This window comes from Dermacentor silvarum, chromosome 1 (genome assembly GCF_013339745.2).
Source record: "Dermacentor silvarum isolate Dsil-2018 chromosome 1, BIME_Dsil_1.4, whole genome shotgun sequence".
Taxonomy (NCBI): Eukaryota; Metazoa; Arthropoda; class Arachnida; order Ixodida; family Ixodidae; genus Dermacentor; species Dermacentor silvarum.
Window position 1 is genome coordinate 218,965,420 of NC_051154.1, and position 18,391 is coordinate 218,983,810.

Below are 18,391 nucleotides of genomic sequence, written 5' to 3' on the forward strand. Positions count from 1 at the left end.
TCGGAGAAATTCGCGTACAGGATGGGCTGTCACACCCAGAATATTAAAAGCTGTTGGCAGAAGATTAAACGCTCTCTTGTGAGAAATAGTAAGAAATTCCTGGAGGTGCTACTGCAGACACCTTACGTGGATCAATTAACGGTCATAAATGGCGTCATGATCCCTACCTACGACACCTCGAAGCCATTTCACAAAGCCATCCCGTGTTTAGACTTCGCAGGTGTCCCGACTTCCATATCTTTCTTTCTTTCTTTCTTTCTTTCTTTCTTTCTTTCTTTCTTTCTTTCTTTCTTTCTTTCTTTCTTTCTTTCTTTCTTTCTTTCTTTCTTTCTTTCTTTCTTTCTTTCCTTCTTTCTTCCTTTCTTTCTTTCTTTTTACAGCGAAGCTGTTATAGGCTAGGTTACAGGAGATCGCGTCCGGCAACGGAAGTAGATAGACCGGAAGTAGATAAAAAATTTCGGCTCAATGTGTGTGGTGGTCTGGCTCCATGTACGTGGTTGTTTCCCGCCAGCTCTGCCTTAGCACAGGTGTCAAAACGGATGGTGGATGGCCCATTGTTATACCGCTCGCCACCGCCGATTCCTCTTTCACAAGTGTCGCGATACTCGGCGGCGGCACGTCCCACCAGTCATTGTGCCCCTTTGTCTCGTGGCGTAGAGATCGCGCTAGCGCTGTTGTCAGCAGTTGCCCTTTGGACTCGCTATGAGACGGACGCTCGTTTAACCACATCTTTCAGGATCGTGGCGTCGGGATCCTGACGATGCTATGCAGTGTGCCGCGGCTATGGAGGCTGTGGCTCATACGCTAGTCTATGACGATGGGGTGGACTTGGTGCAGCAAACGCACTACTTGGTCATCGCGCCGGGCGAAAACAAGACGCCGGTGTCCTTGCTCTTTGACGAACATGCTGAAGACGATCAATATAGTCAATAATAATATATAATTCACTATAGCAATATTCACTATAGCAGACCCACCATATTCACAGCTTCACTGGCTTCCATCTTAACAGTAGTAAAAGGGCTCTGAATTTTTTTTGGATTGGCCCCTTTCGGTGCCACCATAATGATGCATCAGTTGGGTTTGTGCCGTGATTTTCAACCCTGTGATTCCTCTCAGTTCGCGCCCTCTAAAGCGGCGCGGCCATATGAGCCCAAAACAAAGGCTTAAATTGTCACAGTTACATCAGAAACAGCTCTGAAGGCCGGCCATTACACTTATCAGACGTCTCAGTGCTCGTACCGTGACTGGAGAGGACGCGCGCTGGCGTGAATAATTAAGAAATACATACTAAGCCCCGTGAGAGTGTCCCCTTTCAACACTTGGTATGCTTCACTGCAGGATAGATATGCTTCGCGATACAGTGGGTGTTTTTCGCCACTTTATATTTTTTACTGCAGTGAAGCTGGCTAAGGGAAACCTGTGATTACGGAGCGCACGCATTAAAGACCCTTGTCATTTACGGCGAATGCGTTTGATGGGACAAGGGGGATGCGATTAACGTTCTCATTTTAAAAAATGCCGACCTTCTCGCACATATTCGTAGCCTCAAAGAAATAAAGAAAGAAGGAAAATAAGAAAAAAAGGAAGGAAATAAAGAAATGCAAGAAGAAAAAAGGGAAGAAAGAAAGAGAACTGACACGTATACTAATCAGGACGAGCCTCAAGACTTAATCCTTCTTTACGAGCCAGAAAAAGTTTGGTCGCCCGGCTGCGAAGAACCGATGATTTACATGCCTGTTCTTTCGATCCATGTCTTACCCTCCACCGTGAAATACAAAATGCTATCGCCGTTTCGGTACATCTTTCTTGCAACAATGTAATATGCCAGCGCTTTCTTAAAAAAAAAAAAAAAAACAAGTGGAAAGGAGATAGACAAAGTCAACGTCTTGTACCTTTGATATTGAGTAAATCTTGTATTCAGCTGTATTTATGTAGAGGCCAGTCAGGAGTTCCTGGTAACAGCCGGCAGGCTTTTAATTTATTTATTGCCATAGCAATTATATGGACACTCCAAGTGCATTTCTGCCGTCGTCGTCGCCGTGATGTTCCGTACAAAGTCCAAGGGCGATAACACCGTCGCCGAGCCCCGTATGCTGTATGTGCGAGTGAAAGCGCACTAGGGGAGCCGACGATCGCGGCTCAATCTGGCGGGCCCAAGAGAGGGAAGCTGACAAGAAACGCGCCGTCTTCCGTCGCGCGAAAGGCCGTGGGGAGATGGGAGGGAGGGAGGGAGGGGGGGCGGCGTTGTTTTTCGACAGGAACTGCGTATTTCGCTGACCGTACGCATGGGGAACGACGATCGCGGCTCAATCTCGCGCGCGCAGGGATGGAAGTGGGGAGGCAGCGCGAAAGGGAGGGAGGGGCGGCGGCGTTCTACACCGGCACCAACTGCATACTTTGCGCGGCCGCACGCACCTTATCTTGAAGGCGATCTGCAGGCGGCTCATTCTCGTCGCGTTTGTGTTGAAGCGATAGACATCACGAAGGTCAGTTCGCTCGCTGCTGCAGCCGCGCTTCCGCACGCCAGCGTTTTGACAGCGAGTGCCCGCTGTCATCGAGTGTGATGTGTTCATATTTGCCTGTGCGCGCTGATACCATGCTTGTTAATTTAGTTAGTAAGCGAATGTTTCGAAGTTTATACGGCCGATAAAACTACTATCCTTACTTGGTACTGCTGTCTACTAATTTGCTATCGCAATCAATGCTTCGCCTTTCAGACGAAACTGCGGCTTTTCTTGTTGTTTTTCTGACCGCTGCAAAAGTAGACGGACCGCAGACTCGCCAAAAAAAACCTTAATTTCTTCTAATTCAGACGCACACATTGAAATTGACGAGTGTACTGGCAGTTCGAAATTCCAGATTTGGACTGCACTCTTCGATTTCAACTTCAATTCAAAGACGAAGACGAAAATCGGCTTTATCGAAAAATCCTCGGTCCACATACTTTTGCTCAGGGGGCACATTCGCCTTCAAAAACTTCAATAACGCGCAACCACGCTACGCAATGTGACAAATCTTATAGTGTCTTGTATTTCTTCATTTCTTCTTATTTATTGGCCAATCCCGTGTTAGGGGTATATACCACAGTACGGAAATCATCATAATCAACACGCGGCGATTATGTTGAAAAGGCATTTAAAATAAATAAATAAATAAATAAATAAATAAATAAATAATGATAATCAATCAATCATTTATTTACCGTGCCCAGGTACAACCATGAGGTCTTAGTGCTGGCGCACGCATACATTAAAAACAAAACAAAAAAAGACGCCTCGGGAATATAAGTAAAGAAAGAACAACGAATAAAACGAACAACTTTGAAAAGAAGAGCGTACATGGGATTGAATCCCGGACACGGCGGCCGCATTTTGATGGGGGCGAAATGCGAAAACACCCGTGTACTTAGATTTAGGTGCACGTTAAAGAACTCCAGGTGGTCCAAATTATTCTGGAGTCAACCAATACGGCATGCCTCATAATCAGATCGTAGTTTTGGCACGTAAAACCCCATAATTTAATTTAATTTTTAAGAGTGTACAAACAACAAGGCGCAAAGTGAATACAAAAGCAAAATGAGGAGAAGGGCAGCTGAACACTATGATTCACAACACTGCAAAGCTCGGAAAAGAACAATGAGATCGAGTTATGAGAAATATCAAGATCACGAAAATAAGCGTTATAAGGACTCTCTATTCAGTGGATGGTTGAACGTTGGTGACGACAGGCAGGAACATGGAAAGGTCTATGTTCTCTGGTGGTCTTACACGGAATACAAAACTTGATACAAACGAGGAGTTCGGGGCAGGTGAGAATACCGTAAAGGAGTTTGAAAAGAAACAGATAGTCAGCGTGATTACGTCGGCAGTGAAGTAAAGGCAATGACAATAATCCAACAGTGCTAGAACAGGGTCCAGTGTCCGTGTGATATATGATATATACTTAGAAACGTTTTCCAGAACCGACCTGTAATGTCACTGTTGGAATTGCCATTCCAGACGACTGGCGCGTATTCGAGTTGAGGAAGACAGATTGTTCTGTACCACTTACGGAACGTTGTAGGAGAATTGAATTATCTCGATAGTCTGCAATAAGAATAATAATAATAATAATAATAATAATAATAATAATAATAATAATAATAATAATAATAATAATAATAATAATAATAATAATAATAATAATAATAATAATAATAATAATAATAATAAAACTCCAAGTCGCTACTATATGACATCAAACATACTCAGTATATATACATCAGTAAGGAATTGACAGAAAATATAGCTTTTATACATTTCACTTTTATTTGAGTTTTACCTTGGAACGTGTAAATTTTAGGAAATAAATATCGACTGTCCGCTAGGCTGCCTAAGATTTCGCTCATTTGTTGTCGGGACAGAGCATGTGTATGCCCATACAGTTTCATGCTAAAAACACTAGCGGGACATGTGGCGCCCTGTGCGCATGCGCCGTCAATACAATGCTTAGTCCCGCATGGAAACGATGGATTGTAGGTGGACATGTCGAGTCTTTCGTTAAACGGTAATGATTAGCCTCGTTTCACCTCTTAGCTGTAGCATAGCACTATTTTGAGAACGTAAGAAATAAATATAACTGTGGTAAACTATAAATATAATCATCCTCGGTGAATGTTACTGCACATATATGTCATATTCAAATGCCTCGAGACTCTTTTTGCGCACAGGAAAACACGTGATAGAAAGAAATAATAGTAAACGTAATACACTTAGCCGGTCTAAAGATACATTGTGCGTTGTGGGAGCAGCATGCAACAGACTGTGTCTCAAGGAACAATAGAAGAACCCGCCAAATGTTATTAAAAAAAAACCCCTCATGAACTACCCATCATTCCCAGGGTGTTTGGGTGACTGCAGCGCCAAATTTTCTCTCTGGAGATTTTAGAATGAAACTCAAAAGGTAGACATTCTTGCTGTCGCAAAAACACAGCTAATCATAAGTAATGGCACTCAGTAGCTGTCGGAAGAGGGGTGAAAAGGGTTAGACGATCGACCCAACCCTTTCGCATTCGCTTCTACACGGATTGACCTACACTCTGGCCGGACATTACAATGGCGGCAAAGTCCCAGTTGATTCCTTGAAGAAACAGTAACCACTGACGGCCGCAACTACCAAGCACTTAGGACAGCACTGGCAGAAGCAGTAGCAAAGCCAGGAATATATTACGGATGAATCATGTTAGGAAAATACCGTGCTTACGCGCGTGTGCAAGATGCAACGAAAGGTGCGTTATACATATATATACACTCGGTCGAGCACACTTCGAGATAAACTGATGCAAGAAAGCTGCTTCATTACCCCTTTAAGTTCCTTAGTGGAACCAATTTGTTTACTCATGCGAACCTTCCCTTTCCGTCTTTCTTTATGAAAGAGGATCAACTCTTCCTGTGAACTGAGCCAGCTGATGATTGAGTGCTCTGCCGCGCCAAAATAAAAAAAAAAGAGAGAGAGAGAAAAAACAAAAACAAAAAAGCAACAACACAAAAGCACTCGAAACCTCTGAGGTGACCGGCAAGTGCGTACTTCGGCGGTCGCTTGCAACAAAATGGGTCTTCAGCACGACAGCTGTCGTGCCAGATGATGGCAGATGGCATGCACGTAGGGCTCCCAACGAGATAATTGAAGCTTGTGGGAGGACGGTGCATTCCTTCACGAGAAAAAAAAAGAAAGAAAGACCACACAGTCTCGTCGAGTTGTCGTATCTTGCTGCTCAAGTCCAGATAGACCAGCCTCCCGCTTGGGCTCAGTTCTCCACAAATTACGCCTCACGCGTGCCGTTGTGGAAGAAGTCCATTGTGCGTGAGCCCTTTCCCTTCTTTTTTTTCTGGTATGCGCAGTCACATCCACTGCTACTCTGACACACCAAGCAGTCGTTGCCGGCCAGATCACCACTGTAGTGTCTTGTCCCGCACGTCTCTCCAAGAAAGGCTGTTGGTGCTGTAGAACTGGGCGAACCACTTCCGGAAGGCCATGATCGTTTTATCTTCCTTAACCAACGCTGGGCTTTTCATGTATGCTTTGTGGTCCCACACGAATATATCCCTCTGGAACTGCAAATATAAGGGAGAAGAAAGAATTGTGTTACCACAGGCTGATACCCAAAGAGAGTGGGAGAGCAAGAACAGACTAAAATATACATCACTAGACATACAATATATACATCACTTGCAAAAGCCCCACAGAGTGATGTACTCTGTTGGCCGCGAATAGAAGCTCAGATTTCGGCCACAAATTTCCAGGTCAGGTGCTCAGGTTGCGGCACGATTGCTGATTGAATTATTCTTGATTGAATGATTCTTTTGCTGTTCGTGCATCTCGTAAATGTTTGGTGCTGGAGTACCTAAGATGCCTTTGCTGGCTGCAGTAACACGTAAGCCTAATATAGTTTATTGCTTACATTTCAGTTAGATAATACGTATTCTGATAGTGTTCTTGTAATGCGTATCAGTACCACAAGAAGACCAATAAGATATTCCAGATCAAGTTCACTGACGTGGTAACAAAAGCTAGTGTATGTTTCAACGAGATACAGGCGTAAAAATGACCTTTGTGAATAATTGTACCGAGCAGCGTCGTGCTATGAGCATTTAGAGCACAGCTTTTTGATCTTCTTGTCACTACGTGACTACGTACAATGGCACCTTTGTGGTTTGATGTGCACTACAGGCTACAGCAAACATCTAGCGTTAACTTATTTGTCATGCAATGCCCAAAAACGAAAGGCACTCCGGAGAGTGTTCACCAGGGCTATGAATTGGAGTACCTAACTTTTATGAAGAGGGCCGCTGCCGGGGATGAGGCTTTAGAATGTTATTGTTTTATTAAGAGGTCAAACAATAGTCCTTTCAGTGTTCAGTGAACGAGCTCGGTCTCCAAGAGTGATGAAGCGGCCGGCCGATAGTGCAACCAACCAAATACTCACTGTTTTTCTTCAAAATTATTGGATTTGTGCACCGTGAATTTAAGCCACTGGGGTAGATTATTCATGTTTATTATTTGGATTTTGAGAGGTCAAAGGAATCTCATCAGATGAAAAAAAAAAAAACTGCAGCGAATAAATGAATGTATCCACTACAACAAACAACTTGTGAATGCAGCCCTGGAAACTGATACGTTTTTCTGATGAAATAGCGCTACCACTTTTTTTTTACCCACCTCACTCATACGGTGTATAACTCAACACTTGTCCGTGTATCTGTAGAGCAGGTTTAAAGACTGCCGGTTTGAAGCCGCTGACAAGATCCAGTGCTAGTCACTAAAATAGCTGATACGCCTCGATACGCTTCGAGAAGAGGGTTTCTACGCATATTTTATGGAGTAGGAAATCTACTAGGATCTATGTATTGCTTCATAAGGGACAAAACTTGCCTAATCTTTATGGTTGTACTATGTATCTGTCTGCTGCCTTGTAATGGACCCTGGGCCTTCGTCAAGCTGCTATGACAGCTTTTTACCGAAGAGTCTCTTTATTGTACTTGCTGGTAAATAGACTCCATTTGTTTCAGTTGAAACTGACAAAACTTCTACCATGAAGCCCAATACTGGAACTTTGTGATCGCATCTTTAATCAAGCCAAGCCTCGACGCAACACGGGTATTGCATCTTCTTTTTAATCAAAATGCCGTTACTGTGGTCATATATTATAGGAGACGTATTTTTGAGCAAATTGATGGCTTATATGTTTGTTTGACAGCTCATACTTTAGCTGCAGAAAAATTAAAACAATCAGCATAAAATAAGCTATATAAAATATAGAAGATGCGACCAAAAATAAACTACTGTACTATTAGCCGGAATAGAACGCGAACAATTAAAGCGTTTGACACCGCAGAATATTTCCTGTTTCAAGGCTCAGAGTAACACTTAACGCACGTTTTCAACGGGTTACTTTCGATTTGCTGTGTCATCGAGTCGAGGAACCACACATAAAGTGTGTTTGTGTTTTATTAGTTTACTCGCGTTCAGTCCGAACATCGCAAGCGAACGGAAACAAATCTCATGAAGATAATGTTTATATCGGTGCCCTAAGAGAGAGGTTAAAATGGACCTGCGTAAAATGGAACTAAACTGTTTTCAGTATGAATAGCATGCTAACTTGCGCATGCCATTTGTAATCATGATATTGGTAACATGAGATTGTCAGGTACTATTGAAGTACCCATTGAAGGCAAAGAATGCCATTGAACGTAGAAACAACAGTAACAATTTCAATTAATGGCACTTACGGTTCACGATATCCGACCGCTTTGTCACGTTTTGTGGAACTAGGAGCCTGGCATAACGAGTTTGTTCAAAAAAGTACCTGAGGGTAGACCATCTTAAAACGAGAGTGCTGAGCGTGGCTCGCCTGCAAACTGAGAACTGAAGATGACAAGAAGCGAGGGGTAATTGATGCATGCAGTATTTCTGGAATCCAGGATGCGAAACACCAACATCTCATTATGTATAAGCTAATAGGGATGACCAACAGTGCGGCATGCAATTTGTGCGGGTGCGATGAGGTTCAAGAGCACCTTCTATGTCAATGCCCGTCCTTTGACACTCAACGACGTACTCTACAAGTTATACTCAACCTGTTAGATAACAGAGCACTCTCGGAAGGAAAGATCCTTGGGCCATAGCTCCTATAAATTCTTCTATGCAAAAGGCCACAAAAGCCCTTCTGCAGTTCGTGAAGGATACTGGATTGCACGGACGCTTGTAAGAGTGGAGATTCCTCTGCGGTTGATTCTGCAAATGACTGACTATTATTTTTCTTTTCTCTCCTTATCTATTCTTCCCCTTTCGCCCTCCCCAAGTGTAGGGTAGCCAAACTGGCGCGTCCTTGGTTAAGCTCCCCACCTTTCCCTCTTCGTTTTTCTCTTTCTCTCTCTCTTGAACAGCACGAAAATGCACGTGGCTTATGTAGAACGCGAATGGCGGGGCTCGAATTAAGCAGGCAGTTGAGTAGTTTCTGAGGAACAAAGCCCGTCATATTAGGTCTCTGGGGGACTCACCATGCCCTTGGAGGCCCAGACGATGATCCAGAACACTATGCGTGGCATTCTGCGATCCGGGAAGTAACGGTGCACGGCGCGCACATGGAAGGGCTTCATGGGTGTCAAAGAGAGCACATAGCCGATGTTGCCAAAGGCGGTGCGCATTGTAGTCACCACGAGCGCCGGCCCGATCTGGGTGACGCAGAAGCTATACTCGTTGTATCGGGATATCCAGCTCAGCGGCGACGACGTGCGGCACACCACGTTGACCTGCGCCGTGTGGTCCCGGGGCTCCCAGTTGGTCTGCCAGGAGTGGTGCAACAGGCTACCGCGCATAGTTGTCTCGGCCTGCTCGAAGAACTTCTCGCCCATGGTGAGCAACGAAGGACCGTGCAGGAAATCGAAGTGTGCCACGTCGGCCGCGTTCTCGGCGAGCTCCTGGATGTGGCACGAGATGTGATTCTCGCCGCGCCACCGCAGCGATCCGCTGCTGTCGATAGAGGCCGCCTCGGGCACGTCACCGACGTGCCACGATGGCGGCTCCGACTCGGCGTGGTACCAGACGAACAGCAGGCCCAAGACCTCGTCCGTAGTCCACTTCTTGATCTTGACAAACTCGGGCACTGGAAGCAGATAATGACTGCAACAGTCATGCTACCCATAGACTTTTCGGCTGTGGCTAAGCGAAAAGGCACAACTCGCTTGCCTATTGGCCGTTCTGATTGGTTTAGGGAGATGAAGATGGAACAGACACAACGGAACGAAAACGTAAGCGCGAGTTCTAAGTGTGAATTAGGTTCACTGCTTCAAGTAGGTAACCAAAGAATAGACTATTACTTTTTTACAACATACGACGGTTAAGTTGCTGCGACTTTGTGCACACCTTTGGAGGCGTAGGGTACGTGTGTGCAGGCTCCGGTGTCCCCCTGAAACCTCCACCCGTGGAATGGACACTCGATGCAGTCTCCCACCACTCGCCCCATCACTCCAAGGTGAGCGCCCAGGTGCGGGCAGTAGGCATCCAGTACGTGTGCAACTCCATCATCAGTGCGGAAAGCGACGAGATCTTCGCCTGCTCACAAATAAAAAAATAGAAACAGGAGTGATTAGTGAGACAATGAACCTGTAGACAGTTGTAGTATTTTTCAATTTCAATTTAACCAAAATAATCATGCGATACAACGAACCTAAATTTCCATGCGATACAATGATTAAGCTGATAGAATAATCTAACTTCTGAAAAATATCTACCGGTGAGAGTACTAATTTTTTCGGATCGTTTCGTATGTTCAGCGTGGTGAGACGACTTCCGCGAAAAGCTCGGTATAAAGCTTATTTCACAGTTGCAGTGAGATCATGTTGATTGTTGCAGTTGCACCTACATATGAATTCCGATTATTTGGGCTCCACTTGCCCGCTATGCACCATGCGGCGCACCGTGACTTGTACTACCACTCCCAAGACTCCAAAGTTAAAAAATCTTGTGCTGATAGAAATACTAATGTACAGTGACATGGTCAAATATAACTAGTACCGGACTCGAATCAAGAAACCCACGTCCGCTTTATAGCAAAACTAGATATCTTATCATGCAACAAACTCACAACACCGTCACAGCTCGCAGTAGTGCTTCTTAGCGCGGATTATTGGACTATGTTCGGAAAGCTGTGGTCCAAGAAGTGGCGATCATGTGACCGTACTTCATAGAGACGGGTCACGGCAGAGGCGGGTCACATAGAGACGGGTCACGAAAGAGAGCAGAAGCTCCAAAATATTGTATGTAATATCGACACTTACACTTGATGATGCATACCGCCTTCGCTAATAGTTCTTTACAGTGCTAAATTTGATGATTTTCTCAGGGTCCCATGCTTCAAACTTTGCAGGCGCTTTTAACTCAAAATTCGGCTCCATACAGAACACTATCGCTGTATCGTGACATGCGCATTGTCACATAGAATTCATTTCCTGCACGACCCTTTCAGTTCATGGACCGCGCGTGATGTTCGTGGAAACTGCGTTTTGGTACCTGCTTTCAACTCGCGGCTGCTATCGGCGCTGCTTGTTCATGTTCTGAGTTTTCGTCCTTGCAGAGGACCGGGTGATGTTTTATCGTCGGAGGAGTGAGATAGGCCTTTGCGCGCATTTCTGGCACGCGAAACGTGTGGGACGCATCTGACTTGTGTTGACACCGGTATTTACATCTGGCTGTACAATTCGGCGCTGCACGAAATGGTTCCAGTGTGTCTAGGACTATATGTGGACTTCATTCTCTCTCAGGTGCCTAACTCCACTCTAGATATTCAGAGATTGCGACGTTCGTTTTATTTTAATATATTTTAGAACAGCTTTCTTAATATTATTACTACTATACCTGAAAAGGAGTAGCCATCGCCCATTATAGATCACTAAATAATTTAATTTTATTTTCAATTTAAAAAAAGAACAGCCCAATCATACAGAGTTTACACGACCGAGAATAATGACCTAGAGTGTGCGGGAGGCTTGCTGAAAATCCAAAATTTAATATTTTTAGTGGCTACAAAGCAAAATGTTACACTACAAGCTCATAACAAGTCATAGATACACCCTACCGCCGTTATTCATACATACACCTAGTAATACATACACCCTACCGACACATACAATATCTCCTAAGTAAGCCATCATTTTCAAATGAAGCTGGGCTTCCCAAAAGAATATCAGGTCAGACTTTCAATAGCCGTTTTGAAATTTCACTGAACGAATAATTATGATAAAGAAGCAATAGACAATGAAGCCAAGGCAGCATGGCACAATTGAACTGGTTTTGGTTAATTAAACCATTAATAATTGCAGGGGAGAATTAATGTGTGTTCATCTTCACACTCTTAATAAATTTAAAGTGGCGGTCCCACTCCGGCGGCACGAGCACCCCGTTTTCAGTACTTTTGGAGAAACCGTGGTGGCTCTTCAACTTAGGATATAAAGTTGTGGTATATACCATAAAAAGCTTAATTCTTTTAGATTCCAACTATATATAATATAAAAAAAATTATTGATGTGATTTAGAAATAAATGTTCAAGAACAAGCATGAGATACATGGTTTTTGCGAACTGTGTCTCAGTTGTGACCATATTTAGAAGAAACTACCGCACTTACTGCATTGCGGCTTTCTCTGTAGCTTTAGGACATATTTATCTAGTTCCTAGACGTAGCAAAATAATTTTGAATTTGTACTTTTTGAATAATTTGCTTTTGAAAATTGCCAAATATTGCAATCTTCTGTTGTAAACAGCCCGGCAACTACATGCTCAAGGAAGCTAAATTTTGGATAAAGTAGAGTTCAAGAAATTTCCATTTAGGACGTAAAATTTCACTCATGTACCTTTATTAGTTTTAAACCGCAGCTTCGTAGCTTTAGTATTTGGATAAAGTAGAGTTCAAGAAATTTCCATTTAGGACGTAAAATTTCACTCATGTACCTTTATTAGTTTTAAACCGCAGCTTCGTAGCTTTAGTACCTTCCCGCAAAAATGAAAAAAAAAATAAAAATAAAACCAGAATTCCAAATATTGCTTAATTTCGGCCGCATTATTAGGAAAACTAATAAAGTTACATGAATGAAATTTTGCGTCATAAGTGGACATTCCTTCAACTATAATTTATCAAAAACTTAGCTTCCTTGAGCGTGTAGTTATCGGGCTGTTTACAACAGAAGTTTGCGATATTTGACAATTTTCAAAAGCAGATTATCCAAAAAGTAAAAATTTAAAATTATTTTGCTACGTCTAGGAACTAGAAAATATGCCCTAAAGCTACAGAGCAAGCCGCAATGCAGTAAGTGCGGTAGTTTTTTTTCTAAATATGGTCACAAGTGAGAAACAGTTCGCAAAAACCATGTATCTCATGCTTGTTCTTGAACATTTATTTCTAAATAACATTAATCAATTTCTTTATATTATATATAGTTGGAATCTACAAGAATTAAGCTTTTTATGGTTTATACGACAATTTCATATCCTAAGTAGAAGAGCCTCCACAGTTGCTCCAAAAGTACTGAAAACGGGGGGCTCGTGCCGCCGGAGTGGGACCGCCACCTTAATGGCTGTGAGAGCGGACGAAAAGCGGATGATGCCATTGAAAGCCGAAGCGACCACCTTGGCCTGACGCACCACATCTCCATGCCAGCACGTACATTCAACTACGACATAGCATTGTGTACGATGCGGTAAAATCGCTGACTGGGCAAGCTGGTATATCTTCACAGAAAAGAAATCAACGCAACTTATAAGGAACAGTTGCGTCTTCTTTCACTACTCATTGTGGTTCACGCTGTTGACTTGTTTTTACTAATTATTTACTTCAACAGCAATTGTAGCGGGTTCCTTGTACTATACCGTAAAGGGTGATCATGTTTAAGTTTTAGGGAATTTTTAAAAATCGCCTGCGGCAGATAGCATAATTCTTGTCCTTGAGCTGGATTATTCGAAGGGGTGGACATTAGTAGCATGAGAAATCGAAGCACATATTCAACTAATGAACAAAAAATTAGGAGTCAACTTCTTAATTAATTGCTTTACGGCACATATTGCACTTTACGAATTGTAGCGGGTGAGCTTGCAAGACGTATCCACTTGAAATGAATTTCCAGGATGATACCAGTTTCGAGATATAATTTCCCAAAGTGAGGAACGAAATACATGGGCGTTCCAGTTACTTTTGCGCTTCAATGCAAAACGAGCGTTGTTAAAGAAGTAAGTGGAACAACAGTGCATTTTTACGGCAAGTTTGATGGCGGAGATCTCCAAACTGGCGTCATTCTGGAAATTAATTCCAAGTGGATACGCCTTGCAAACTCACCAGCTACAATTCGTAAATTGTAATATGTGCCGTAAAGTAATTAATTCAAAAGTTAATTTGATTTTTGTTAATTAGTTGAATATGTGTTTCGTTTGGTCGTGCAAATAATGTCCGCCTGTCTGCATAATCCAGCTCAAGGACTAGAATTATGTCAGCTGCAACAGTCTATTTTTAAAAATTCCATAAAACTTAAAAATTATCACCCTGTATAATGTCCTGTATTTTAGGCCTCTGGCAGTAAAGAGCTGCAAGAGGATCCCTAGGCTGACGTGAAACTGACTGCATTTGACTGTACGCTGTGCCTAAATGTACTTTTTTGTCGAAAAAAAAATAGACAACAGTAGTTCAAATACATTTTTGTGGCTCTTCCTCACGGAAGCGCGCAATCTGTCATAGTAAAATAATTTTGAATTTGAAAGTATTTCAGGACACAGAACACGTTGTACCGCTGGCGCACTCTTCACTGGCACAGAAAACCACACGATTGCTGTAACGGTTCCGAATTTAAATAGCTTCAGTGACCAGCAATTATATAACAGTGCTATCATACCTTCGCGTTTGCACGCTGAGCGTAATTTCTCCTCAGTCTGTTTGTTCATATCCTTTATCCAATCAAATAAGGAGTATGCGAGCCTGACATCATTTTGTTACTTATTTATATTACTCAATGAAGAGTGTTCTTTTGCACACAGCGATCATAGCTTAATGTGACTTCTCCTCACCGGCAAATAAAAAAAAAAGAATAAAATGTTCGCCGAGATTGGCACGTGACGATTTAAAAAAATTTCATGAGGGACGGATAGGAAAGAGCTTTTATGCGCGTGACACACCAGCTGTAATTTCTAGCTACCTCGCGTTTCCTGTTTGTATTCCGCGCGGCATGACGTGCAGTTTCTATTTCATTTGCGAACTCTACGCATGCAAGCGATGAAGCAAATGGAATAGCGCGATCACATTTGACCACGTCTGAGCCATGATGTGTTGCGGGCAAAAATGGTCTATATCACACGTGCCTGAGTGGATCCAACCAACGCCGGGAGCATTTCGCTGCTTCACGCAGGGCGCACTAAAATTTATGTGGGGTGATCGGGAAGTGCTATGTAGGATCGGGTCCAAAATAACAACTTATCGTAAAGTTAATTCGGTGTGCGGTGTCCCCGTATAATATGCCATGAAACTGAGAGGAAGTGCTGCCCCATATGGACTGCACACTGCATGAAACCTACCTGGAACCAAACCAAACCACCTGCACTGTCTGCAAACACGTACGGGGTGTTAATTTTCTCGTTGCCGGAGGACCTTATTCACAGCGTGCATGCGGCGGGGAGATAGGGAAGCAGGAAGGGAACGACGTTACAACAGATTTTCTTGGAAGGCTGACGTCACCATGTTGCCTCCTAGACTCTTCTGTTGTTTCTTCAAGCTACCCTCTCCGCAAAGCCTCCGCCCTACTCAACTTCCTCTGGGACATGAGTACCTGTAATTTTCCGCATCGGGTATAACGATCACCCCTGCACGACTATCAAACATGTCGGGTAAATGGAATTGCTTCTCAGAACAGCGGGTATGATGTCAGCCGGCATCGCCCACTAGACGGAAGAACAATTTGACTAACAAAGCATCAAGTACAAGAAGGTGAAAGCCCTCGAGCCGCTGTAAGCGGCAAGCGGGGTGGCATGCGGTGGCAACGCTGCGAGCTGACATCTGCGTAGTTGCCGGCACGCGTGCGCACGTTGCACGCCGCCTTCGTCACGTTCTTCGTACTCACGGGGAAGGAAGGGCTGTAACTCGCACGTAAGCCCATCGCGACAATGCTGGCCAGCTTGCGGGTGAGCGGTGGTGGGGTACGACAGGAAAGTTGCTTACCGAAGACGTCGAGGCGCTTGACCTGTCCTACAACGAGCTCGGTCGAGTCCATCACTGGAATCCAGCCGTTAGGAAAGGGCGGGGGCGTCGGCCTCGGATAACGCCGTCTCCGAAGCCGATCGTCAACTTCCTGCGAAACATAATCAGGCGCGGTTACAAAGTGCCTAAGACAATGACCGCGAAGCATAGGAAGACGCGCACGCTGCTAAAACCTGACTCAGCCCAAAGCGCGCCGTGGCATGAGGCTTTGCCATGGAGCTCAAGTAAAGCTCCTGTGTATAGGGCATTGGAGCGGAAGTCTCCCGAAATCTATGTCCCTGAGGAAGATAAGATTGCGCTTTTGCCTCTCTGCCACCCAATTATCCCTCTCTCTTGGAACGAATGACAACGAGTAGAGGTGAGAAAGAAATGGAAAGGGGGGGGGGGGAATTGTAAAGAGAAAGCTCTTACGCGCGTGACCTGCCTTCTTCCTTCATGGAGAAATGAAGGAGGGGGCGCCGCGGTGCAATAATGTGCCCTACTGGAAGTCGAGGACATCATCATTAAAGGGGGTACAACCAACGATTTATTCTACAGCTAGGTTCAACCACCAAAATGCATGCATCCAAGGATAACACTGAGGTGCGTGTTTACCCTATAATTGCTTTGGAAGGACGATTGAGAACTATGCACGAGACTGCAGCTTCCAGTAGACAGGAAGCCTTGCCACACCAAGTGACCTTATAATTGCACTTCGTGTCGCGGCTACTGTGAACGGAGGAATGTAACTGCTGTTCGACTGGTATACCGACTGGTACCGACTGTCGGCCTTTACCAAAGGGACACACTAGTTAATTTTCTTTGTGCGTCGTGAGAGAGAAGTCGTGGTGATAATGTCGTTCCTGACCACAGGATCTGCTGATTCACATTTTTTTATTATTATTCTTCTGTTACTCGTGAAGGGAATTAATAGTTATGACTATTGCTGAGATCCACGTAGCAGAAAAGGGGAATGAGATTTTTTTTACAGAGAATATTGTAACAAAACAAATGGCCAAGCCAACAAGGCGGACATCACTCTTTAATTCTTGTTTTTGTTCCCCAATGAAAAGCCCCACACTTCTTCGTCCTGAGTAGCAGAGCACCTTACTCGCTTCTTCTTCGGCTAGGTTACAAATGTGAGGTTCAAAAAGTTTTAAAAAATTGAACAGATAAAAAGTTGTTCAAGAAAAAAATTGGGTATTGTTGCGCCATTATCACTGTCACCTGTCGCCAACAACAATAAAAAAAAGAAAGCTCCTAACATTAGAACAAAAATGATCAAGATCAAAAAGCGAAGAGAGAAAATGAATTTAGTGCCTCTAGCAAAAAGAAAAGTATTTTCATCCGCGTCTTCGGCTCGCGTTTGTTGTCGCTTTTAGTAAAGGTTGGAGTAAAACGCATTCACGCTTGGTAAGTCCCCGGACGTCTCAATTAAAACACAACATGTCCAAACTTTGCGGGTGTTGCTAAGCTCAACAGGTTGTCCCTCCCGAGATTAGAAAGGCCGCCGAGCTAGAGTTAGCGTTGACAATGCCCAGTATCTGCAGTTGCAGTGTACCGGAACGTAGCTATAGCAATACTGAACGCTAAAAGAAAACAGGCCATGACAAGCCGCAATTAAATCACCGATAGGACTTGTGCGGAATAACTATCCAGAAACCTCCAGAACATCCAGAAATTATTTAGGCGCCCTTCAACACAAATTAAACCAATGAGAAAAAACAGAATACTCTTTGCAGGGCTTGACTTATTGGGCGAAGATGGCTTAAGGGAAATGAAAAGAAGTGTAATAAAAAAACGGGTAAGTTTGCACTCGGTCGCACAAAGCTTATGCACAGCGAAACTTACTGGTTGATACTGCTAGGTATTAACTTGGTTGCTGCTAGGCGTTAACTTGGCTTAACTTAACTACGCATGTAGGAAGGTATTCTCCAGCGATCATTTTTGGAGGTACCTTCCCTTTCGCGACGTTTCGCGTGACTAGTGCTGGACGCGTCGCGCATCGGGCGGAGACAAGCCCGAGCGCAGGCGCTCGCGAGAAAGTATGGAAACCACCCCAATGTCTTGTACGTAGACGGAGCCAGCACCGCAAGAAGCACCGCATTCGTCACCAGCGTAGTCGACAATCACGGGACCGAAATAAATGCGTCGTCGGTTTTCAGAGTGAGCGCTGTGGAGGCAGAGGAACTAGCGATACCGTTAGCCATCACGACGAGACCTCACTGGGATTGCGTCATAGTCTTGACGGATTATCAGACGGCATGCATAAATTATTCCCGGGCCAAAATATCCAGGGCCGTACATTGCATTCTGAATGGAGATCACCAGCTCCCACCATACATACAAATCGTGTGGACACCGGGGCATGAGTCCTTACGCGGCAATCAGCAGGCACACGCCTACGCCCGAGCGCAAGCACACCGGGAGCCGCGAGATGACCGCGCCGAACAGTTCCATCCAGAGCCCACACCATTAACCTACACGCAAATCCTACAACACTATCGCCTTTCACGAAGAACACTACCCCCACCGCACAATGCTCTGACACGAGAGGAAGCCGTAACATGGCGAAAACTCCAAACAAACACATATCCACATTTGAGTCTTTACCACGCCATACATCCTGCGCTGTATTCAT

General features: G+C 44.2%; 1 protein-coding gene across 1 annotated transcript; it reads right to left on the reverse strand.

Moving 5' to 3' along the window:
- Window positions 1–5,758: 5,758 nt before the first annotated feature.
- On the reverse strand, window positions 5,759–15,919 carry LOC119451504 (cholesterol 7-desaturase nvd-like). The gene is made up of 4 exons (XM_037714487.2): window positions 15,733–15,919; window positions 9,907–10,095; window positions 9,042–9,646; window positions 5,759–6,095 (listed from the first exon to the last, which is right to left on the reverse strand). The coding sequence occupies exons 1-4, from the start codon at window positions 15,917–15,919 to the stop codon at window positions 5,931–5,933; spliced, it is 1,146 nt and encodes a 381-aa protein (XP_037570415.1). The 3' UTR covers window positions 5,759–5,930.
- Window positions 15,920–18,391: the final 2,472 nt, after the last annotated feature.

Excerpts from the sequence above, each read along its gene's own strand:
- LOC119451504 (XM_037714487.2), bottom strand. The coding sequence starts at position 15,919 with ATGCTTCGCGGTCATTGTCTTAGGCACTTTGTAACCGCGCCTGATTAT. Across the intron at positions 9,647-9,906 it reads CGTACCCTACGCCTCCAAAG|TGCCCGAGTTTGTCAAGATC; the intron begins GTGTGCACAAAG and ends ATCTGCTTCCAG. Across the intron at positions 6,096-9,041 it reads TCTGGGCCTCCAAGGGCATG|TTCCAGAGGGATATATTCGT; the intron begins GTGAGTCCCCCA and ends TTATATTTGCAG.